This window comes from Oratosquilla oratoria, chromosome 22, assembly GCF_046742065.1.
Source record: "Oratosquilla oratoria isolate Oo_2021 chromosome 22, ASM4674206v1, whole genome shotgun sequence".
Lineage (NCBI taxonomy): Eukaryota > Metazoa > Arthropoda > Malacostraca > Stomatopoda > Squillidae > Oratosquilla > Oratosquilla oratoria.
This window is the reverse complement of record NC_134798.1, coordinates 13,099,086-13,125,988: the sequence shown is the minus strand read 5'-3', so window position 1 is coordinate 13,125,988 and position 26,903 is coordinate 13,099,086. Positions and strand designations below refer to the sequence as shown.

General features: G+C 40.9%; 1 protein-coding gene across 1 annotated transcript in view; it reads left to right on the top strand.

The window, feature by feature from the left end:
- Positions 1-26,903, top strand: part of LOC143037438 (uncharacterized) — a 152,861-nt gene that overhangs the window by 33,057 nt on the left and 92,901 nt on the right. The window contains exon 5 of the mRNA XM_076205659.1: positions 2,903-3,074. Within this exon, the coding sequence (XP_076061774.1) occupies positions 2,903-3,074 (172 nt within the window). The remainder of the gene's footprint in view (positions 1-2,902; positions 3,075-26,903) is intronic.

Sequence of the window (26,903 nt, the reverse complement as noted above, 5' to 3'; positions counted from 1 at the left end):
GGTTGTTTAATGTTTGTTTGAGAGAGGGTAGAGTGCTGGAGGACTGGAGGAGTGCCTGTATAGTTCCGCTTTACAAGGGAAAGGGGGACAAGTGTGAATGTAGTAGTTTCAGAGGGATCAGCTTGTTAAGTGTAGTTGGGAAGGCTTATGGGAGGATCTTGATTGAGAGAATTAGGAGAGGAACAGAGGGAGTAATTGGTGAGGAACAGTGTGGGTTTAGGACAGGTAGGGGTTGTGTAGATCAGATCTTTGTGGTAAGACAGATATGTGAGAAAGCTATAGGAAAAGGTAAGGACGTTTTTTGGGCTTTTATGGATCTAGAAAAGGCTTATGACAGGGTAGACAGGAAGGCACTGTGGGAGGTACTGCAGATATATGGGATAGGAGGAAAGCTGTTGAGAGCAGTTTAGAGTTTTTATGAGAGTAGTAGAGCTTGTGTTAGGATTAGAAATGGAGAGAGTGAACAGAGTTTGAGAAGGTGTGTGAAAGAAGGAAGCTGAAGATAAATGTGGGTAAAAGTAAGGTGATGAGATGTACAAGGGGAGAGAGTGACAGCAGGCTGGAGGTGAGTATTAAGGGTGAAAGACTGGAGGAAGTGGATAGTTTTAGATACTTGGGTGCAAATGTGGCAGGAAAGGGAGGAGTGGAGGTGGAGGTAGAATGTAGATTGAGAGAAGCGAGTAAATGCCTTGGTGGATTGAATAGTGTAATGAGAAATAGACATCTGGGAATGGATGCTAAGTGTCACCCCCCCGATCTCTTCTCAGAGTGTTTCTATTCTCTTAAGGCCCCTTGCCTGGTAATCTTGAGGGGTGAATAAAATAGGTGTAGTTTTTCTGATGCTTGTTGGTCTCAATTAGTACACCTCGAGAATCCCACCCGGAACTCTCTACATTACATCAAGCCACCTTCGTTCTGACATCACTCTTTCATTTATCCAATAGTCTTTTACTTCTCAAACAAGTGCCACACCTTAAGGGCGTGACTTTTCCTTTCTGCACCAATGATTTTTCTCCTCCACCTTTTTCTCCAATTAGAGAGGCTGTTATACTCTTCTAAACGATATCACAAAGTAAGCATTATGTCGTAACAAAAAATGGCTTGTCTGCTTACAATTACAACAATCAAAACAATATTGCAACCACCAGGCGACACTCCGCATTATGTTGCATATACAAGGCGCGAGTCTGACTCAGCTATCCTTGTCGCCTGTCGGCCGCTGGCCACCGCCCTCACAAGTTTTCATAACAACTGACCCTGGATTAGCATTCGTTCTCCATCTACCTCGCGATCTACTCCGATATACATTAAATGGCTACCTCTATCTACCGGCCTCTAACACTAAGAGGAGGTTGTATGAAGGAGTGATTGTGCCAACAGCATTGTACGGGGCAGAAGCATGGAACATAAGAGAGGAAGAGAGAAGGAGTTTGAATGTGTTTGAGATGAAATGTCTGAGAAATATAATAGGGGTTACTAGGCCGGATAGAGTGAGAAATGAGGAGGTGAGGAGGAGAACAGGGGTGGAAAGGGAACTGGGAGATAGGGTTGATGAAAAGGTATTAGGATGGTTTGGACACATGGAAAGAATGAGTAAAGAAAGATTAGTAAAAGAGGTGTGGAAGGCAGAGGTGGAAGGAGTGAATATGAGGGGGCGTCCTAGGATGAGATGGATGGATTGGGTGAAAGGGGCATTACAAAAGAGGGGAATGTCTGTTGAGGAAGGACAGGAGAGGACAGAAGATAGGGGTGAATGGAGAGGGGTTGTGTATAGATGATGCTGTGATGCATGAGGGGGAGTGGGTGGGGGATGGGGGGTGAGGAAGTATGTATGAGAATTTTTTTTTTTTTTTTTTTTTTTTTTTTTTTTTTTTTTTTTTTTTATTTGCATGAGGGGACGGAGAGGGGGGGTCGCCGAATTTATGAAGCGGCCTTGCTGTGGATGTGCTGTGTCTTGCGACACTGCTTCTGACCCAGGGCAGTGGACAGGATGCAGGGATGCCCCATCATTCAAGAGGTGCCAAGATAAGAGGGAGGGAGGATGGTGGAGGGGAGTGGAATATACAGGAATGGAATGGGTGGGAGTGGTTTCTATGCCTTTTTCTTTTTGGCTACCCCCATGTAGGGGAAAAAAGCCTTTGGTATATGTATGTACTTTCCTTAGTATTGCTTTCATCAGCTCCTTTTTTAAACACATCTCCAACATTATCTCTCCACTAAGGTTGTACCTTGCACCCCAAACTTTCCTGCTATGCCATATATTGGCCTATCCCTTTCTCCAGTATTGATATTCCCCAACACCACTACATCCTCTTTCTTCATTCTCTAAATACTTTTAAATCTATTCAAAAAGCTTCCCTTTCACCACTTTTCTCAATATAAGGTTCATATGCATTCACAAAAACCCACGTCTCCCATCCTAATGTCATCTTCACCTTCATTAACCTTAAAGATCCTGCTCTCCACTCCACACTTTCCTATCTCATTACTTCCAACAGAGCCGATCCTTCCCTCCCTCACTCCCTGATCACTCCAGACACCCTTCCCTACTACATTCTCAAAATCAAAATCACTCCTCTCTTTCAACTTAGTTTCATCCATTGTCCTTCTTGTAAACATATGCCATTTTCCTCTCTTTTACTCTCATCAATACCACAACTGTGCACATTTAATGACCCAAATTTTAGGGTTCTCAATGTGGTTCTCTTTCCATACCACATGATGTCTTCTTACAGAGGTCTGTTGGAGGGCCTAGGGACCATTGCCGGCTGCTGTGGGGCTGTGGCTTTCTAGTTAGCAAACACAAGGCAACATTTGATTGAGATTTCTGTGATTGGCTTTGGGGTTTTAGTCATAGGAAATCCAAGCAAAAAATGTTGTCATATATAAATTTATTTTACAGAAATCATGATTTATCAGCAGCTGAACCAACAGCAACACACATGGCTATTGCTGATTTGTACCAGCAAGGAACTGTTCGTCATGTTGTCTCCCAGAACTGTGATGGCCTTCACCTCCGATCGGGCCTTCCCAAGACAGCCATGTCTGAAGTGCATGGTAACATGTATATTGAAGTATGTAAAGTGTGATATTGGGGAGTAGCTTTTATATTATTATTATTATTAATAACCTTTTAAACCTCCAATGATGCAGATTGCATCAGCACTAACAATGTTTCTGATAATTCAGAATTCTCCATCTATCTGTCATTGCAAGAGAGGTAGCCAAGTCAAAGGCACATACCTATTCCCATCCATTCCACTCCCTTCCACCACCTTCCACCACCCCTTCCTCTCCTTCTCATCTTAGCTCTTCATGGATGATGGGTCATCCCTGTATCCTGCTCACTGCCCCCCTGGGCCAGAAGCAATGTAGCAGGGCACAGTACTCCCACAGCAAGGCCATTTCACTTATTCAGTGACCCTCCCCCCCCCAACCCTCACCCCTCCCTTCCTTGAATCACAGTATCATCTACATACAGCCACTCTCCATTCATCCTTATCTCCTGCCCTCTGCCTTCCCTGCTCAACAGACATTCGTCTCTTTCTCAACACTGTTTATCCCATCCATCCATCTCATCCTTGGTTATCCCTTCAAATTCACTCCCCCCATGTCTGCCCTCCATACCTCTTTTACTAATCTCTATTCACTCATTCTTTCCATGTGTCCAAACCATCCCAATACTCGTTCATTAGCCTTATCTGTTATCTCCTTTTCCACTACTGGTCTCCTCCTCACTCTATCCAACCTAGTAACCCCTACCATATTTCTTATGCAATTCATCTCAGACACATTCAAACTTTTTCTCTCTTGCCTTTCTTAAATTCCACATCTCTGCCCCCATACAAAGCTGTTGGCACAATCACTGTCACTACATCTCACCATCTTGTTTTTATCAACATTGCCCTTCAACTTTATCCTATCAGCCAGCACAGAGAAAATACATATATACATATACCAAGGGTTTTTTTTTTCCCTTACAAGGGAGGTAGCCAAAGTCAAAAGGCATAATTTCACTCCCACCCATTTTATCCCCACCCACTCCACTCTCATTCGCCACTCCTCCCTCTCGTCTTGGCCCCTCCTGGATGATGGGCCATTCCTGCATCTTGCTCATTGCCCTGGGTCAGAAGAAATGTAGCAAAATGCAGCACATCCACAGTAAGGCCACTTTATTCAATCAGTGACCCCCTCTCCCCCCTCATGCAGAAAAAGAGAAGATCTGGAGAAATCCCTTTGGGCTGCATTAGAATATCATTCACACATACCCACTCCCTAACCCTCCCCCTATCCCCCCTTTCATGCATCACAGTATCATCCATATACAGCCATTTTCCACTCACCCCTAACTTCTGTCTTTTCCCTTCCTCAACCCCATCTGGGGTATTGGCTGCATGTTATTGTGAGGTAAAAATCTGCTCAGTAGCATGCAGCTGATACTTTAGGGTCTATATGGGGCGTTCCTACAAAACAGAGCCACACATCATTTTGTCTGCATTGGAGGAAATCTCTAGTTAGAGAGAAATAATGCTACTTTATAATACTGAGGAGGTACAGTGATGTACAGGAGGTACAGTGATGATGGACTGGCTGGTGAGGTTATTTAATGTTTGCTGGAGAGAGGGTAGAGTGCCAGAGAACTGGAGGAGTGCCTTTATAGTTCCACTTTACAAGGAAAAAGGGGACAAGTGTGAGTGTAGTAGTTTTAGAGGGATTAGCTTGTTGAGTGTAGTTGGGAAGGCTTATGGGAGGATCTTGATTGAGAGGATTAGGAGAGGAACAGAGGGAGTAATGGGTGAGGAACAGTGTGGATTTAGGACAGGTAGAGGCTGTGTAGATCAGATCTTTGTGTTAAGACAGATATGTGAGAAAGCTATAGGAAAAGGTAAGGACGTTTTTTGGGCTTTTATGGATCTAGAAAAGGCTTATGATATGGTAGACAGGAAGGCACTGTGGGAGGTTATGCAGATATACGGGATAGGAGGAAAGCTTCTAGGAGCTGTCAAAAGTTTTTACGAGAGTAGTAGAGCATGTGTCAGGATTAGAAATGGAGGGGATCCGAGCCGGATAGCGACTGTCAAAACAGCGACAGTCATAATAGCGGCTTCATGAGGGCGACGTAATCAGGTGAGTGACTTTCAAAACGGCGACTGTCATAATGGCGACCGCATTATAACAGCGACTGTCATAATGGCGACCGCATTATAACAGCGACTGTAACAATAGCGACTTTACTATCAACCGGTCAGAATGGTCGCTGACTTATGTTTCAATTGCTTGTGTTTTCGTGTTTGTATTTACGTGTTCAGTTGTGTTTATTTTGTGAGATGGGTTCAGAATGAAATATGCTCAAAAGGTTGCAGACTTATGTTTGTGAGATAAGTTCACTGAAGTGAATTTACTGGTCGGTCGCTCGGTCGTCGGTCATAGTAATGTTTGGGTTGTTAAGACTTGAATACAAATGGCAAAAGCCGACAAGAATGTGAAGAACAACACCATGCGAGGTCGAAGCCTGTATTGGTAGTACAACGTTTCGCTCGTTAGAGCCTTATCAAGATCACTGACATTGGTGCTCACAGAATGTCCCACTACTTAAATATTACTTAATTAAAATAATGGAAGGTCGGCAACAACAAAAGGAACCAACAAGAAGACTAATCCTACCAACCAGCAACGTCACCTCCCTCCTCACCCGGACACTTGAGCCGAGTAATATTCAAGTAGTGGGACATTCTAGCAGGACCATCAAGGATCTGACAAAACAGCAAGACAAAAAGGACGCAAGTTGGGGCCAATCCAATCCTTCCTCCCTCCGTGGGTTGGTGTTCTTCCCCCACCCCTTACCCACCCCACCCCTCCCTTGCTCGAGACCTTCCCCCGTGGTCCCTCTGGCTGACTATATGACTTTCTGTTGTTTGGCTTGACTAGCTTTTTTCTTTTTAAATCATGTGACTTCTATAGCTAGTCCAAATAAAATGTTGTTTTCGATTCCCTTTAGGTTTCAATTTTTTATTACTGAGCAGTTTCATGCAGTTGATGCGATAATGTCACTGTTATGACAATCGCTCTTATAATACAATCGCTATCATGTGGTCGCTGTTGTGATAGTCACTGTTTTAAAAGAGTCGCAGTTGTGAAGTCGTCCTATTGACAGCTGCTGTTATTACAGTCGCTATTCGGAACCCGAGCCTTTATGGAGAGAATGAGTGGTTCGAGGTAAAGGTGGGATGTGTTATGTCGCCCTGGCTGTTCAACTTATACATGGATGGGGTGGTGCGAGAGATAAATGCAAGGGTGGTGGGTCAGGGATTGGAGATGGTTAAAGAAAATGGAGAAAAGTGGGAGGTGAGCCAGCTGTTGTTTGCGGATGACACTGCGCTTGTAACAGGATTAGAGGAGGTATTGAGGAAGTTGGTGACAGAGTTTGGGAGAGTGTGTGAAAGAAGAAAATTGAAGATAAATGTGGGTAAAAGTAAGGTGATGAGATGTACAAAGGGTGAAAGTGGCAGCAGACTGTAAGTGAGCATTAAGGGAGAGCGACTGGAGGAAGTGGCAGGAAAGGGTGGAGTGGAGGTGGAGGTAGAATGTAGATTGAGAGAAGCAAGTAAATGCCTTGGGGAATTAAAAAGCGTAATGAGAAATAGACATTTGGGAATGGAGGCTAAGAGGAGATTGTATGAAGGAGTAATTGTGACAACAGCACTGTATGGGGCAGAAACATGGAACATACGAGAGGAAGAGAGAAGGAGTTTGAATGTGTTTGAGATGAGGTGTCTGAGAAGTATGATGGGGGTTACTAGGCTAGATAGAGTGAGAAATGAGGAGGTGAGGAGGAGAACAGGGGTGGAAAGGGAGTTGGGAGATAGGGTTGATGAAAGAGTATTAGGATGGTTTGGACACATGGAAAGAATAAGTGAAGAAAGATTAGTAAAAGAGGTGTGGAAGGCAGATGTGGAAGGAGTGAACATGAGTGGGCAACAAAGGATGAGATGGATAAATGGTGTAAAAGAGGCATTACAAAAGAGGGGAATGTCTGTTGAGGAAGGACAGGACTGTGGGGAACCAGATGTCCATGATGGGGTAATATCCATGAGGCATTGAATGTCAGTGAAGGACCAAATATCAATATGGAGCAAGTTGTCAATAAAAAACAAAATTATAATGTAAGGCATGATGTTGAAAATCAAAAGGAGTCAAAAAAGAAATAATCATGAGTTTCTTAAAACCATGTAATTTAATGCTCCTAGTATTAGGAACAAATTCCAAAAAATCCAGGCATATGTCAAAAGTAAAAATCTCAATATGATAGGAATAACTGAGACATGGTTAAATGGTAAAGAGTTTGAAGCTGAATTTAATATTATGGGATTTAAACACTTTCATCAGGATAGAAACCACAGGAAAGGTGGGGGGTGTTCTGTTGTACATTAAAAACAATATCCATGCCTGTGTTTTAGAGAAAATGAAACAGGATGCATATGATAGTTTGTGGGTAGAATTAACCCCAAAAAATGGACAAAAAATGAATGTAGATGTAATATATAGGCCAAAGACATTATCATTAGCAGATGACAAATTATTGTTTCAAGAATTGTCTAGTTTCTGCAACTGGGACTTATTGATAATGGGTGATTTCAATTTTACTGACATTAATTGGATGACCCTTGAACATGGCCATATAGGAAGTTGCTTGATAGATTTTGTCAGTGACCATTACTTAGTTCAGCATGTAAAAGAGCCCACAAGACATAGAAATTTACTCAATCTATTGATCACATGAGGTGTCTGAGAAGTATGATGGGGGCTACTAGGCTGGATAGAGTGAGAAATGAGGAGGTGAGGAGGAGAACAGAGGTGGTAAGGGAGTTGGGAGATAGGGTAGATGAAAGAGTATTGGGATGGTTTGGACGCATGGAAAGAATGTGCGAAGAAAGAGTAGTAAAAGAGGTATGGAAGGCAGATGTAGAGGGAGTGAACATGAGGGGGCGTCCTAGGGTGAGATGGATGGATGGGGTGAAAGGGGCTTTGGGGAAGAGGGGAATGTCTGTTGAGGAAGGATGGGAGAGGACAGAAGACAGGGGTGAATGGAAAAAGGTTGTATATGGATGATGCTGTGATGCATGAGGTGGAGTGGGTGGGGGGATGGGGTGAGGTATTGTGTGTGAGAAAAATTTGACGCAACCCGAAGTGATTTCTCCCCACCTTCTCCTTTTCTGCGTGAGGGGACGGAGAGGAGGGGTCACTGATTTAATGAAGCGGCCTTGCTGTGGATGTGCTGTGTCTTGCGACACTGCTTCTGACCCAGGGCAGTGGACAAGATACAGGGATGACTTGTCATGCAGGAGGTGCCAAGATAAGAGGGAGGATAGAGGGGAGTGGAGTGTATTGGGGATGGAATGGTTGGGAATGGTTTTTATGCCTTTTTTTATGGCTACCTCCCTTGTAAGGGGGAAAAAGACTTTGGTACATGTATGTATTGATCACTAGCCATGAAAGCATGATAACTGATATAGAAGTTGGTGAAACCATTGCAAATAGTGATCTCAACTTAGATTGAAACTGCTAAAAAAATTAGAATAGATACTTGTGTATCTAAAATACCTGACTTCAGTAAAGCTCAGTTCATAGGACTACATCAAGAGCTTCAGCTTACAGATTGGGAGGCAAAATTAAGTAAAAGATGTGTAGATCAAATGTGGGAAATGTTTCAAAATACACTTACTAAGATGATTTATACTTATATCCTGTTTAAGGACAGAGGCCCCCAAATCAGCTTGCCCAAAATGGCTTGATAAAGAAACTGAAAAAAGTATTGCTAAAAAGAGACAGGCTTATAAGAATTACAAGTGCTTGGGTGCACCTAATGACTATCAAAGTTATGTAATAATACAGAGATTTAAAAAAGACAGTAAAAAAATGAGAATGACAATACAAAATGAATATCGCTGATAAATCCAAAGGGAACTCCAAAGAATTCTATAGTTACATTAGAGATAAAAAGTTTATTAGGAATCACATTGGCCCACTATTATCTGGTGACAATCAACTTGAATATCTAAATGAAGGAATGATATTTTAAACAACTAATTTGGCTTGGTACAGGTAAACGTCGACTTACGATGGCCGCGACTTACGATTGTTCGACTTTACGATGACGACGCCGACGACGACGATATGATAATTTAACCCCTTCCATACGGTGCCGCACACGTAGGCGTCATGAGGAGCAAGTGGATTCGCGACGCTGCCATATCGGCGTCTTGATTATATTTATTGTAGTCGCCCCTGTGTTTTTACATTCTCTCAAATGTGCCCTAAATCCCATTCTCTGTGGTTTTCAAAATTCGCGGGTGAAAGAGAGAACTATCGATATAAGCGGTGACTATATTTTATGATGCGAGTATTATTACGTCACGTCGTACGGCTGGCATTGGCTGCTGCCCGCGAGATTTAAGTCCCGTACTGAAAATACATATTATAGTGTTTCAATATGGTAAAAAGGATAAAAATAATTAAATAAACTACTGTACATGTTTAATAGGCTATATTCAGTATCTCTGGTGGTTAATATACAGGTAGGCTAGGTACAGTGACCACGGAACAGAGTGGGGATCGACTTACGATGAGATCGTCTTACGATGGCTCTATCGAAACCTAATGCCATCGTAAGTCGACGTTTACCTGTATTTGTAAATGAAACACGTCAAAGTGAACTCCAAACTGAAACCTGTGAAAAGTCTAGGGTGAACTTACTGTGGTAAATATAACAAAAGAAAAAATGAAAAGGTATATAGAAAAACTCAAAGTTAATAAAAACACCAGGGCCTGACAGTTGGGATCCAAGAATCTTAAAGGAAATGAAAAATGAAATTGTTGGTCCTTTAGAAATTATTTTCAAGAAATCCATCAGATCTGGAGATGTCCCAAGAGAATGGAAGCTGGCTAACATTACTCCCATATTTGAAAAAGGTGACAAAAAGAAACCAAATAACTACAGCCCTGTAAGCTTGACTTCAATTGTAGGAAAAAATGATGGAAACTCATCAGAGATGCTATTGAACATCATTTAGAAAGTGCATACATTCATATACCAAAGGCTTTTTTCCTCCTTACAAGGGAGGTAGCCAAAAAACATACATACATATACCAAAGGCTTTTTCCCCCTTACAAGGGAGGTAGCCAAAAAGAAAAAGGCGTAAAAACCATTCCCACCCACTCCATCCCTAAATACACTCCACTCCCATCTACCCTCCCTCTTATCTTGGGACCTCCTGGATGACGGGTCATCCCTGCATCTTGTCCACTGCCCTGGGTGAGAGGCAGTGACGCAAGACACAGCACAACAGCTTCATTAAATCGGCAACCCCCCCCCTCTCTGTCCCCTCATGCAGAAAAGGAGAAGACGGGAGAAATCCATTCGGGCTGTGTCAAAATTTTCTCACACATACCACCTCACCCCCCATCCCCCCACCCATTCCACCTCATGCATCACAACATCATCCATATACAACCATTCTCCATTCACCCATCTTCTGTCCTCTCCTGTCCTTCCTCAATAGACATTCCCCTCTTCCCCCAAAGCCCCTTTCACCCCATCCATCCATCTCATCCTAGGTCGCCACCTCATGTTCACTCCCTCCACATCTGCCTTCCATACCTCTTTTACTAGTCTTTCTTCACTCATTCTTTCCATGTGTCCAAACCATCCCAATACTCTTTCATCCACCCTATCTCTCAACTCCCTTACCACCCCTGTTCTCCTCACCTCCTCATTTCTCACTCTATCCAGCTAGTAACCCCCATCATATTTCTCAGACACCTCATCTCAAACACACGCATTCCAGACACCGAAGCAAAAGGAAGTGCTGTGTTGAGTGCGCCAATCTAGAGGTTTATCGCCGAAAACGAAGGAAACTTATTGTTGTTATTGTACGCAATGAGTAGGCTATGGTACTCAAAGTGCCCAGTAAAGTATTCCAGTTCTTGAAATGGGTATAGTTTTGGCATAATGGAGAAAGAGAAAGAAGAAAGAATAACAAATGAACCAACAAAGAGAGGACTAGATGTAAGTATAGTGGAAAGCCTGAGAGGTGTAATCCCCAAGAGACACTGTCTCATAGACACACCAAGGAAAAACCAAAGGTGGGAAAATAAAAGTTTTTCAGGGTTTCAAAGAAACCCAGGTGAAATAGGCAAAAGCTTAGACATAGATAGAGATATTAGATATAGTAATGTATTAAGGAATTACGAAGTAAATGATTTAATGGAAGAAATCATAGACTTAGAACTGGATTATCGAGCAGTTCTTAGAGAATTGATTACGTTGTGAAAGAGTAATGAGCAAACGATCAAAGAATTAGGTGACCTAATGAGTGAAACTGAAATCCTAAAAAGAGAAAACGAAAGAATGAAAAATGAGGACAAAAATAAAAAGAATTGAAAAAGGAGGTCAAAGAACAATTACAAGCAGTGACCAGAAAGGTGGAAGAGTCAATCAAAGAAATAGACCTCACTGAAATAAAAAATCAATGGAAACAAGAACAGGAAAATAAAAAAATATCCTTTAGTGAAATAGTACCAAAACTTATGGAGGAAAATACAAAAGAAACAGTCATAAAAGTGATTAAAGAAAAGGAAAATTGGGTGAGAGATACAGTTGACAAAGGTAAGTTCATTGGGGTCCATGGTATCCAGGAAAAACATGATATGTATAGATACATACATATACCAAGGCTTTTTCCCCCTTACAAGGGAGGTAGCCAAAAAGGAAAAGGCATCAAATCATTCCCACCCATTCCATCCCTGAATACACTCCACACCCCTCCACCCTCCCTCTTATCTTAGCACCTCCTGGATGATGGGTCATCCCTGCACTTTGTCCACTGCCCTGGGTCAGAAGCAGTGACGCAAGACACAGCACATCCACAGCAAGGCCACTTCATTAAATCGGTGACCCCCCCCCCCCTCTCCATCCCCCCCATGCATAAAAGGAGAAGATGGGGAGAAATCCCTTTGGGCTGCGTCAAATTTTGCTCACACATACTACCTCACCCCCCATCCCCCTGCCCATTCCACATCATGCATCACAACATCATCCATATACAACCATTCTCCATTCACCCCTGTCTTCTGTCCTCTCCCGTCCTTCCTCAACAGACATTCCCCTCTTCCCCAAAGCCCCCTTCACCCCATCCATCCACCTCATCCTAGGACGTCCCCTCATGTTCACTCCCTCCACATCTGCCTTCCATACCTCTTTTACTAGTCTTTCTTCACTCGTTCTTTCCATGTGTCCAAACCATCCTAATACTCTTTCATCCACCCTATCTCCCAACTCCCTTTCCACCCCTGTTCTCCTCCTCACCTCCTCATTCCTCACTCTATCTAGCCTATTAGCCCCCATCATACTTCTCAGACACCTCATCTCAAACACATTTAAACTCCTTTCTTCCTCTCTTATGTTCCATGTTTCTGCCCCATATAGTGCTGTTGGCACAATCATTCCTTCATACAGTCTCCTCTTCGCATCCATTCCCAAATGTCTATTCCTCATTACACTCTTCAAACCACCAAGGCATTTACTTGCTTCTCTCAATCTACATTCTACCTCCACCTTCACTCCACCTTTTCCTGCCAAATTTGCACCCAAGTATCTAAAACTATCCACTTCCTTCAGTCGCTCTCCCTTAATGCTCACTTCCAGTCTACTGCCACTTTCACCCCTTGTACATCTCATCCCCTTACTTTTACCCACATTTATCTTTAGCTTTCTTCTATCACATACTCTCCCAAACTCTGTCACCAACTTCCTCAATCCCTCCTCCGATCCTGCCACAAGCACAGTGTCGTCAGCAAACAACAGCTGGCTCAACTCCCACTTTTCTCCATTTTCTTTAACCATCTCCAATCCCTGACCCACTACCCTTGCATTTACCTCTCGCACTACCCCATCCATGTATAAGTTGAACAGCCAGGGCAGCATAACGCATCCTTGACGAAGTCCCACCTTTACCTTGAACCACTCACTCTCTCCATTTCTAATCCTGACACAAGCCCTACTACTCATAAAAACTCTTGACAGCTCCTAGAAGCTTTCCTCCTATCCCATTTATCTGCATAACCTCCCACTGTGCCTTTCTGTCTACCCTATCGTGAGCCTTTTCCAGATCCATAAAAGCCCAAAAAACATCCTTCCCCTTTTCTATAGCTTTCTCACATATCTGTCTTACCACAAAGATCTGATCTACACAACCTCTACCTGTCCTAAATCCACACTGTTCCTCACCAATTACTCCCTCTGTTCCTCTCCTAATCCTCTCAATCAAGATCCTCCCATAAGCCTTCCCAACTACACCTAACAAACTAATCCCTCTGAAACTACTACATTCACAGTTGTCCCCTTTTCCCTTGTAAAGTGGAACTATACAAGCACTCCTCCAGTCCTCCGGTACTCTACCCTCTCTCCAGCAAACATTAAATAACCTCACCAGCCAGTCCACCATCACTGTACCTCCTTTTTTTTTAGACTTTCTGCATGGCATCCATCCAGACCAGGTGCCTTACCTGCTTTCATCATCTTAACCCCTTCCATACGGTGCGCCACACGTAGGCGTCATGAGGAGCAAGTGGATTCTCGACGCTGCCATATCGGCGTCTTGATTATATTTATTGTAGTCGCCCCTGTGTTTTTACATTCTCCCTAATCTGCTCTAAATCCCATTCTCTGTGGTTTTCAAAATTCACGGGTAAAAGAGAGAACGATCAATATAAGCCGTGACTATATTTTATGATGCGAGTATTATTACGACACGTCGTCCGGCTGGAATTGGCTGCTGCCCGCGAGATTTAAGTCCCGTAGTGAAGTGGTTAACAACTGCCTTCACTTCATCCTTCCTTATTTCTCCTCCATTTTCCTCACTCATCACTATCATTTTCTTAGCATTTCCCACTGCAACTATCTTTCCCTCCCTATCCTCCTTCACATTTAGCAACTCCCTAAAATATTCTGCCCATCTTCCCCTTACTGCCTTTTCTTCCATTATCATCTCTCCATCTGCTTTTACCTTTTCTTCTCTACTTGATTCGCCTCTTCTTCCTCTCTTAATTTCTTTCCAAAACATCTTTTTATTACTTTCAAAATTTTCTGTCATACTCTTACCCCACTTCACATCTGCTCTTCTCTTTGCCTCCTTTACCTTTTGCTTTACTTCTCTTTTCTTTTCTTTGTACCTCTCATATGACTCCCTCGTCCTATTTTGTAACCAAACTGTGAAAGCTCGCTTCTTCTCTTCTACAACCTTCTTTGTTTCCTCATCCCACCATTCATTACCCTTTCTTCTATTTCCTCCTGTCCTTCTTGTTCCACACACCATCCTTGCACATTTTACCTCCTTGAACCATTCCCATTCCTCCTCCACACCTAACTCTACTCTATCCTTTACTCCCTCCCATTCCTTCAGCTTCTTTTCGTACCCTTCTCCTTTTCATTTTCATTTAAAGAGTTCACTCTAAGCACCTCCCTACGTTTTGTCCCTTTCTTCTTTCTCCATCTATCCTCCACTCTCAACTTACCTTCCACCAAAAAATGATCTGATATTCCCCCACCCTCTCCCCTTAGCACATGTACATCCTTAACTCTTCCTATCATAGTCCTATTTACCACTACATAATCCATCAACGCTCTATCTACCACCCTTCCATCCACCACCCTCTCCCATGTGTACTTATGCTTGACTTTCTTCTGAAACACTGTATTTGCTATCATCAACTCTCTTTCTAGACACATTTCCACCATCAACTCTCCACTACGATTCTTTCCTGGAACTCCACATTTCCCAACCACTCCATCAATTGGACCATTTCCTACCCTAGCATTAAGGTCTAGATACCAGAGAGAAAAGGAGGAGAAGGAAATAGCTAAGGAAATTTTGAAAGAAATACATGATGAAGGACAAAATCTCAATAAAGAAATGGATGAAATCCACAGAATAGACAAATATTAAAAAGAAAAACAACATAGACCGCTGGAAATAAAACTGAGAACTCAAATGATAGCAGGTAAATTGGCAAACAGCGAGAAATTCAAACACACATAGATACAAAAGGAAATGAGTGATGAGGAAAAAGAGAAAGACAAAGCTGTCAGAATTGAACAGAAACAGAAACAGAAACAGAAAAAAAATAGTTTTTTTGGAGAGTGCTGGACTTGAGACTGAAAAAATGGTACATAAAAAAAAAAAAAAAAATGGATACTTCAACCAAAAAAGGAAGGATAATATGAAACTAAAGGTGGCATACACAAATATCGATGGCATGTTGTCTGGAATCAATAAACTAAAGACTATCTAGAAATGGAAAAACCTGATATCATGGGAATTGTGGGGACAAAACTGAAAGGAAATACATCAACAAGTAGAGTGGGACAAGGTCTATACAACCACTGGGTGAAAAATAGAAAGAAAAGCAGGGAGGTGTCATATTGACCAAAAAGGTTCGAAATGTGACAAAGATAAATGAAGGCTATGCAGAACTAATTATGATCAAAATTGTAAACAAAAGGATGAAAGGCAGAAAATTAGTTGTGTACAGGAGTCCCTCAAATAATGCGGATTCGAATAACACGGATTCAATCATACACAGATTTTATTTCAAAACCATCTCAAATGTAGAGAACCGTTTTAAAATTCGCGCCGAGTTGGGCACGCATACGCACACACGCAACAACATCGCAAACATTTGTGGTGACTGCTTTCTATTTTACCATATACAGTTGATCCTTATATAACGCGGTCATTATGTACACTGGGAACTGCTCAAACAAGGGTGAAGGGATAGCTGTGGGTGGCTGCCTGCGGTTACGTGTCAACCTCCAGGTACTGATGCAGGAGGGAGGGAGGGGAGGAGAGGGGGAGTAGAGGGTGGTAGGGGGGTAGCCAACAAGCTTTAGCTTGTCGCTTCCACCACCTGCGCCGTGCTATCGTGAAATTTTACTCCCCCGATTGGCAAGACTGGAGGAGAAATTTGATAAGATGACCGAGCATTGGGAGAATAGGTTCGGTAATGTAGCCAAAATTGCACAAAGAGTTGAAAGATTGGAAGAACTAGAGAAGGCGAACAAAAACTTAACTTCAGAAATAGAAGGATTAAAAAGACAGTTAAAAGAAGTTAAAGAAGAGAATGAGGAATTAAAGAGGAATAATAAAGACAATAAAGAGGCCATAGCAAAGGAAGCACAGGGCTGGAGAAAGATCCAAGAAAACAGTAAAGTTGCATTTACTGACATAATTAAACAACAAATGAAAGAACAAACTGAAGACTCAGTTATTAAAGTGATGAGACAGAAGGAGAATATAGTAGGAGACTCAGCAGACAAAAAGAAATGTATAATTATATTAGGAATGGAAGAGAAATTTAACCAAAATAGAACCACAAGAATAAAAGAGGAGAAAGAAAAAGTAACCAGTTTACTACACTGCGTGCCAGAATTATATGTGAATCGATTTTTATGTTCTAACTTCAATAGTTTTTAATAAAAATTAGTGTTATATGGCAACACAAATACATGCACAGATCTAAAATTTTAAGCTAATTTGTGCAATAGTAATCAAATGGCAGCCATTTTGGTGACTTGCAGCTTGTTTAAGCGTGCCAACTTTATATGCAAATCATTGCTAAAGTGTCAAATATGGTGAAGTGGTGACGGAAAATTAAAACATTGATTATTTTAGGAATATGTAATCTGAGAACAACAATAATGCAGAGCAAACATGTTCAATATGGTTTCATAGTACAGTCAAAGCCCTGGTATCCGGCCTTCTTGTATCCGGCACTTCAAATAACCGGCATATTTTTCACGAAAAGCGAAAAATTGTGATAAAGATAGACGTATACAAAAAAAAAAAAATCCCGCGTGTGTTTAAAATCCCTGCGCGTGATTGTAGTTGCTCTCGCTGCCACCAGGGCTTTATTGTGTATTTACCGCCGAACGTAACAAATGTGATCCAGCCCATGGATCAAGGAGTGATTCAAAACTTTAAAAAGAATTATCGGAAAAGTTCTATGCGCAAACTAGTTTATTTTGAGGACGGTAGCATTTCCGAATTCCAACGTGGGCTTAATGTTAAAGTTGCTATTTTTATGGAATCGCTAGCTTGGGAGGATGAAAAACAACAAACTCTAATGCGATGTTAGAGAAAATCATATCCGCAAATAATGTTTGAAGATCAGGAAGGGAATAAAAATTTTTGAGGGTTTTCCATCGGCAAGAAAGAATCGGTGGTGAAAGAATTGAAAGATGGGTTATCGCGCTAAACTTTGCATTAGTGACGAAGCGATACAAGTGTGTGTAGATATGGACAGTGACCGAGCAGCAACATTCTCACTTAGTGATGATGAAATTTTACAATCACTTCTCGATGAACACGCGAAAACGACAGAGGCAGATAGTGAAGAAGACGACCCTGAGATGAAAGTGTCGTGGAAGGATGCAGCGAAGGGTCTAGCAGTGTTTGTGAAATTTGCAGAACAGTGCACAAACAAAGAGGAAAAAATTCTAAGCAGAGACATCATACATTTTATGAAAGTTGGTACAAAAAGTTTAGTGAAAGAATACTCGAGTGTAGAGGTGAATGCACCCTCTCAGCCACCAACACTGAACGCGGCCATTCACAACTCCGTCGTAAAATTATCAGATGATGAATTAGATAACTGGTAATGCTGTGATGATTATAACTGATGTATATTGATTGGATTTACTCTATACTGATACAATATATAGACATGTGGATGTGTTTATTATTAAAGCGAATTAAGATCTATTAATAAGTAAAAGAACAATATAAATAAATGTATTTTTTTTTTTCATATCCCTTCCCGTATCCGGCATTTTCTCGTATCCGGTACGTCTTCGGCCCCATTGGTGCCGGATACAAGGGCTTTTACTGTACAATCAATATTGTATGTAATTGCCATTTTTATTAACAAGAGAAAAAAGCCTTTGGTCCATTAAAGATGTCAAACTTTAGATTTCATCTGATGAAATTTCCTTGGCAGCAGTCAGAACGGCATTCCAGAGGTCATCCTTGGAGGTGAACTGCATTCCTCTGGAGTAAATCTTCCTTTTCAAGATGCTCCACGATTTTCGATGGGATTTAAATCTGGAGAACATGCTGGCCATTACATTATTTTCCCATGTCTGGCAAAAACACACTCCAAATATTCAGTGGTTATGCTTGCAGCATGAGACGGTGCATTATCATGCATGAATACCATCTTTTTCCAGAATGACAAATTCTTCTTGTGCCAGGGTTCGAGGTGTTCCTTAATGAAGTCAATGTAGTGTTTGGCGGTCATTTTCACTCCATCTGGCACTCTAAATGGTCCTACCAGCTCATTACCAATGATTGCAGCCCAAAACATCACACCACCACCTCCTTGTTGACCCCTGATCCGGTGGGGACGTGGACCCTCATTACGATACCATCCTCTCCTCCACCCATCGGGTCCATCAAGGGTCGCTCGACACTCATCGGTGAACAAAACAGTTTGAAAATTTACCTTCATGTGATTTCTTGTCCACTCCATCCTCTTTTTCTTGTGGATATCCTTTAATGGAGGGCGAACCTCTGGCTTTCCACATTTTTCAACCGTCCTCAGGATACGGCATCGAGTTGATTTGGGCACATTAGGAACGCCAGCATTTTCAAAAACGTTTTTGCTAGTTTCAAGAGGGTTACGGCAGACTTCTCTCTTGATCCTACTCATGGCTCGACGCGACACAGGTGCTTTCTTACGAATTTTCCCTCTGTCAGAACGTCCGTTGCAAAGTTCAGGGTTAGTAACAAATTTTTTAATTGTACGATGATCACGGTCCAATTCTTTGGCTATTTCTAAGGTAGATATCTTCTAATGAATACTTTGGACAATTTTAGACTTCTCAGCTTGACTCAAAGCACCTTTACGTGCCATCTTGCATATAAAGTTTGCATGCTTAAACAGGCTGCAAGTCACCAAAATGGCTGCCGTTTGATTACTATTGCGCAGATTAGCTTAAAATTTTAGATTGCGCATATGTTAGTGTTGCCATATAACATGCCAAATTTCACTAATTTTTATTAACAACTATCGGAGTTAGAACATAAAAATTGATTTGCATATAATTCTGGCACACAGTGTAGAATTAGTTCAGGAAGATGAACCTGAAATAATGAAACAAATTGAAGAGATGTTTAGGCTCAGAAAATATAGTACAGATAAGACCAGACCAATTAAGATTAAATTCAGGTCACAAACAACAGCAGAGAATATCTTAGCAAAAACAGGGAAGCTAGCAGCAAGTGAACAATATAAAAAGGTATGGATAAAAAGAGAAATGAATAAAGAGGAAAGAGAGGAAGAAAAAATGAAACGGCAAGAAGCTAAAAGAAAAAAAACGAGACCAGAATGGAGTCAGAAAAAGAAGAATTCTACTGGAGAGTAGTGAATATGAAAGTGAGGAAATGAACCATAACAGAGAGAAACAAAAAAGAAACAGAAAATACAATGGAAATAACAGAAAGTTAAGAGTGTCCTACACAAATATAGATGGATTGATAACAGGACTGAATGAACTGAACGAGTATCTGAAGAAAAAAGAACCAGACATAATGGAAATTGTAGAGACAAAATTAAAAGGTCCACTATCACCCAACAGCATAGGACACAATGCATATAATTATTGAATTAGAAACAGAAAGACAAAACAAGGGGGTGGAGTTATGTTCCTGACTAAGAAGGATATAAACGTGAAGAGTGTCGCATATGGAAAGAATAGAGTAGAGATGATTATGATAGAAGTAGAAGACAGAGATAAGAAGAGCAGAAAGTTTGTAATAAACTATGTGCCCCCAAAAACAGCCTCGTGGGAAGAGAGTGAACATAAAAGTATGTTAGAAGACACAAGAATAACATTAAACAAGATAATGGAAGATGGAGGAAGAATAGTTATGATGGGCGACTTTAATTGCAAAGAAGTCTGCTAGGAAGAGATGACCGTAAAGGGTGGAGAAGACTTATGGGGAAATGTTCTACTTGAGATGATTATTGACCACACAATGACACAATGGATTCAAGAGAACACTAGGTATAGAAATGAAGAACCATCGAGACTACACCTAATAATCACATCAGAACCTGAAATAGTGGAAAAGATAGAATACCAGGCACCAATAAGTAAAAGTGACCACATATTGATAGAACTAGAACTAAATGAGAAAAAATACATGAAAAGAATTGAACAATATAGAAAAGGAAGATTGATGTATGAAAAAATAAATTTTGATAAAATAAGAGAATTCTTATTCTTATTCTTTTAGGAATTTCCCCTGTGGGGCTACAAGGAGAAGGATGCCTAGTCCCAATCCCCGTCCCTTTCTTCTCACCTCTTACGATCCAAGTGGGAATACTTGGTGGCAGTATTCTTTTCCCCCACCACAGGGAATTCCCCCATCACAGAAAATGAATACTCAGAGAAATGGTACAGGACAGCAACAAGGGGTTGGAGGACAGCATAACGGAGGGACAGTCATAGTATAAAAGTGTCATCATTTCTCTATGAACAGAGTTTTCCTCTATCATAGACAAAATTATGTGTGGCTCTGGTCCGTAGGGGCGCCCCATATAGACCCTAAAGTATCAACTGCATGCTACTTTGCCACAATAAGCAGCCAATACCCCAGACGGGCAGTGGACAAGGTGCAGGGATGACCTGTCATTTCAGGAGGTGCTAAGATAAGAGGGAGGGTGGAGGGGTGTGGAGTGTATTCAGGGATGGAATGGGTGGGAATGATTTTATGCCTTTTTCTTTTTGGCTACCCCCCTTGTAAGGGGAAAAAAGCCTTGGTATATGTATGTATGTAAGAGAATTCTTTCAAAAGGAAAACTGGGAAAGAATACACAAAGAAGATACAACAGTAGAAGAAAAAAAGAATATTTTGACAAAAAATTATAAAAAAGGAGTGGAAAAGTATGTCCCAAGACAAAAACAAGAAAATGAATATGTGACGATACAACAAAAGTTGTAGAGTTAAAAGACAAAAGAGACAAAGCTTGGTCCAAATGGAAGAAAGACAAAAGACCTGAAAAATGGACAATATATACTTGTTATAGAAATGAATATGTACAAGCGTGCAGAGGAAAAGAGAAAATATGAAAAAGATGTCATAGAAAAATGTAAAGATCAACCAAAACTATTTTACAGATTTGTAAACAACAAACTGAAAAACAAACAAGATTTGGAGAAATTAAGACAAGGAGGAGTTGAATACACAGAGAAAATAGAAATGGCGGAAATTATGAACAAGCATTTTAAATCAGTGTTTACAAGGGAGAATATACAACCGGAAGAGATCGAATGGAAAGAGAAAGTCCCCCCTATGAAAGAAATAGAAGTAACAAAGAATGAAATAATGAAACACTTGAGTAATCTTGATGTTAGAAAATCGCATGGACCAGATGAAATAGCAAACTGGATTTTGAAAGAATGCAGAAATGAACTGACAGACAAAATACATAGCATAAATAGTTCCTTGAAAGAAGGAAAAGTTCCAGAAGATTTGAAAAAAGCAAATATAGTACCTATATATAAAGGAGGAAATAAAGAAGACCCTACCAACTATAGACCAGTCTCTCTAACAAGTACAATAGCAAAAATTTGTGAAAGAATTATCAAAAATAAATGGGTAAAATATTTAGAAAAAAAAAAAACAGCGTGCTAAATCCAAGGCATTTTGGATTCAGACAAGGACGATCATGTGTCACTAATTTAATATGTTTCTATTCAAGGCTAATAGATATAATACAAGAAAGAGATGGATGGGCTCTAGACCTAAAAAAAGCTTTTGACAAAGTACCACATAAGAAGTTGCTTAAGAAATTAGAAACTGAAGGAGGAATACAGGGCAAACTGCTCAAATGGATGGAAGACTTTTTGCAAGAAAGAAAAAGGAGAGTAGTGATAAGAGGCAAACACAAATGGGATGAAGTAATAAGCAGTGTTCCACAAGGAACAGTTCTGGCCCCAATAATGTTTGCTATATATATTAATGATATGGATGAAGAAATTGAAAGTTATATGAGCTTCTTTGCAGATGATGCAAAACTATTAAAAAAAGTGAACACGGAAGAAGATTGTGAGTCACTACAGAGTGATCTAGATAAAGTATGGGAATGGAGTAGGAAGTGGGAGATGGAGTTTAACACTTAAAAGTGTAGTATAATGGAATTTGGAAAAAGCAAAAACAGAATAACAGGAGCATATAAATTGGGAGAAGAAGGAATAAAAAAAGTAGAAAATGAGAAGGACCTGGGAGTCATTGTTATGAATAATATGTCACCTGAGAAACATATAAATAAGGTTTATGGAGAAACTTATAATTTAATAAGAAACAAAGTGGCATTTACATACCTGGATGAAGAAATGGTGAAGAAAATTCTAATCACTCTGATAAGACCAAGATTGGAATATGCAGCAACGATGTGGTCACCAAGTACAAAAAAATGTATAAAAAAACCTTGAAAGAATACAAAGAGCAATTACAAAATTGGCACCAACACTCAAAACTATCATATGAAGAGAGACTAGCAAAACTTGAACTACAGACACTAGAGCAAAGAAGAGAGGAGATTTGATAGCTATTTACAGAATCATGAAAGGCATAGAAATTATTGATAGAGAGAATCTGATAAAATGGGATGATAGAAATACAAGAGGACACGGAAAGAAAATCGAGAAAGACAGCTATAGAAGAGATCTGAAAAAGAACAGCTTTCCTCACAGAATAATAGACAGTTGGAACAAGTTAGATGAGAAAGTGGTGTGTGCAAAAACAATACATGAATTTAAAAATAGTTTAGATAAACTGAGATATGAAGACGGGACACCACGAGCATAGCTCCCCTTCCCGTAAAATACAACTAGGTAAATACTAGGTAAATACACACACACACACGTACACATACACAAAACAATACATGAATTTAAAAATAGTTGTGTCTGAGAAGTATGGTGGGGGTTACTAGGCTAGATAGAGTGAGAAATGAGGAGGTGAGGAGGAGAACAGGGGTGAAAAAGGATTTGGGAGATAGGGTTGATGAAAGAATATTAGGATGGTTTGGACACATGGAAAGAATGAGTGAAGAAAGACTAGTAAAAGAGGTATGGAAGGCAGATGTGGAGGGAGTGAACATGAGGGGACGTCCTAGGATGAGGTGGATGGATGGGGTGAAGGGGGCTTTGGGGAAGAGGGGAATGTCTGTTGAGGAAGGAAGGGAGAGGACGGAAGACAGAGGTGAGTGGAGAATGGTTGTATATGGATGATGTTGTGACTGCATGAGGAGGAATGGGCGGGGAAGTGGGGGGTGGGGTAGTATGTGTGAGTAAATTTTGACGCAGCCCGAAGGGATTTCTCCCCGTCCTCGCCTTATATGCAAAGGGGGACGGAGAGGGGGGGTCGCCGATTAAATGAAGCGGCCTCGCTGTGGATGTGCTGTGTCTTGCGACACTGCTTCTGACCCAGGGCGGTGGGCAGGGTGCAGGGATGACCCGTCATCCAGGAGGTGCTCAGATGAGAGGAAGGGTGGGAGGGGTGTGGAGTGTATTTAGGGATGAAATGGGTGGGAGTGTTTTTATGCCTTTCCCTTTTTGGCTACCTCCCTTGGAAGGGGGAAAAAGCCTTGGTATATGTATGTATGTATGTAAAAATAGTTTAGATAAAATGAGATATGAAGACGGGACACCACGAGCATAGCTCCCCTTCCCGTAAAATACAACTAGGTACAACTAGGTAAATACATACATACGGTTCTCGGTATTTAATATGGAATGTCAGCATACGCGGTTTTGGTCATACACGGTAATTTCAGGAACCTAACCCCCGCGTTATATGAGGGATTTCTGTATGTACCATCAAAAACAGAGGCTTGGTCGGATAGCGAACATTCTAAATTACTGGAAGACACAATGAATGTGCTAAATGAATTACTAAAAGAGGATGGAAACATAGTAATCATGGGCAGTTTTAGTGCAAAGGATATAATCTGGGAAGAAATGATAGTAAAAGGGGGAGAAGATCATTGGAGCAACATCCTACTAGATATAACCATCGAATACACCCTAACTCAATGGGTTAAGGAAAATACTAGATATAGAAATAATGGGGAACCATCAAAACTAGACTTAATATTAACTTCTGAACCAGATATTGTGAACAAAATGGAGTACAAAACACCAATTGGAAAGAGTGACCATATACTAACAGAGTTTGAATTAAAAGAACAGAACAATGTAGGTAAAAACGATAAACATAGAGAAGGAAGATTAATGTATAACAGAACGGATTTTGAAAAACTAAGAAAACTTTTCCAAAACACTAGCTGGGACAAATTTTCCAAAGAGGAAACAAAGATGGAAGACAAATGGAACATATTCAAAGAAAAGTACAAGGAAGGAATTGACAAATATGTACCAAAAAAGAAACAAAAAGAGACTTATATAAAGTGTTGGTATAACAAAAAGTACAGGGAGTTGAAAGTTATGCTAGAAGGAGGGCAAGGTGTGAGAGGCTTGGAGGAGGGACATCACCACCTTGTGCATCACCACCACAACCACTTCCACTGCCAACACCATCTCCAGCGTGTTAATGGAGCGGTGTGTGATATGATTATGAATATGTTTCCAGAGGCTGGTATTTGGTGGTTGTGGAGGAAGAGAAGAGAGTATTTGTGCGTAATAAAGGTCTTTGGGTGTTGTATGTTTCTTGGTGTGTGTGGGTGTTCTGCTATGTAGTGTAGTGGGTGTGATGTGTTTGTGGTGGCTGCGGCAAGTGTTTGTGTGCCTCTCATGTCGAGGTGGTCCTTGACTTTGAGGACTTTTGTTTCATGGTGTAAATGGTCTGTTGGTGTTGTATTTGTGCAGCCTGTAATTGTTTTTAGGGCTTTGTTTTGTATGATTTGAAGGGTGTTGTGGTGTGTCTCACTGAGATTAGGAGCCCATGCGGGACTCGCATAATTCAACACTGAGCGTATGCATTGTTTGCATATTGTTATATTAGTTTCTTTGTTTTGTCCAAATGTCGTTCCAGTGATTGACTTAAGTGCGTTAAGTCTAGGTGTGCATTTGTTTTTATGTTTGTGATGTGTTGTTTGAAAGACATGGATGTATCGTATGTTACACCAAGAATTTTTGGTGTGTTTTGTGTGGTATTAGAGTGTTGTTGATGTAGAGATGAGGTATGTATTTGTGTTCTATTGTCCAGTTGGTGAGAAGTGTTGCTGTAGATTTTGTTGGAGCTATTTTGAGTCTGTTTGTGATGAACCATGTGTTGAGTGTATCAAGGTATGGCTGGATTATTTCTGCAGCTTTGTCTGTGTTACGATGTGTGCATGTGATTGTTATGTCGTCTGCGTAGGAAGAGATTTGTATTTCTGAGGTGTCTGGTGTGGGTAAGTCATGCATGTATAGATTAAATAGTGTGGGGGATAGAACTGAGCCCTGTGGTACTCCATTCTTAATGTTTCTGATGTGCAATGATTGGCCATTATATGACACGTAAGCATTCCTACCTGCCAGATAATTGGCCAGCCATCTTTTGGTGTTATTGTGCATGTCTGTGTTATATATTTTATTTGTTAGGTTGTGGCGGGGGATAGCATCACTGTGCACAGCATTGTTTATGTTTGTGATTGGTGTACTGTTAAGTGTTTCAAAATGTTGTTCTGTCTCTCTGTTCTGTCTATAATGTTATGAGAAGTGTTCTGTGGTGGGGCCTATCTGAATTGATGCCATCTAAAATTCTTTGTGTGAGGTTTATCAGAAGAGTGTTTGTAGAGTGTAGTGGCCTAAAACTGTGTTGTGAGTCAGCAAGGGGAATATGTGGTGTGACAAGTTTAAGTATTAGGCGTTCAATGACTTTAGAGGGGGTGCAGAGAAGTGTGATTGGGCGGTGCGATGTTGGGATTGTTGGGTCTTTGTTCAGTTTTGGAATGGTGATTATTTTACCATGCTTCCAGATGTCAGGTATAGTGTTGTGTGAATAGCTGTAGTTTACAATGTTTGTGAGTGCGTGTATACCTTGTGGTCCAATGTGTTTTAGGTGGATGTTGCTTATGTTATCAGGGCCACAGGCAGATGAGTGCTTGAGATTATGTATTATGAGTTTTGTCTGACTGTCTATGAAGGGTGTATAGTCTGAGTCTGTGGGGAAGTCTTTCTTACGTTGAATGGTGTGTCGGTCGTCAGGGTGAGAAGTGAGATGGCTTGTCTGTGCAAAATGACGTATGAGTGCGTTTGCTTGTTGTCTGTTTGAGGGTAGATTATCTGTTGTTGTGATTATTGCTGCGTGAGAGCGTGTAGTGTTACTGTTGGATAGTGTAATGCTGTTGAGTGTTTTGTACAATTTGCTGGTGTTTGTTTTGTGATCAAGTGCATTGATAAAGTTTTGCCAATTTTGTGTTTTTTGTTCGTGTATTTTATTAGCAATCACAGTGTTTAGTGTTTGTATTTGGTCTGCCATGTTTTGAGGGATAGGTGTGGGGGTATCATGTTTAAGTGTGTCACGTTGTCTGATGAGGTCTTGGATTTCTGGTGTGAAGTTGGGGTTGTGTGATTTTCTGTTGCCTCTAGGGATGTATCTCTTGTCTGCATTTTGTATGATTGTATTAAAAGTGTGCACAGCATTGTTTATGTTTGTGATTGGTGTACTGTTAAGTGTTTCAAAATGTTGTTCTGTCTCTCTAGTAAAAGCTTCCCAGTTAGCTCTCTTGTAATTGGTGTATGTGTGTATGTGGCCAACTGGGGTGCATCTTGTTTTGGTGGTGATGATGATTGGAAGGTGGTCAGAACCAAGGGTTCCGACCACTCTCCATGATGT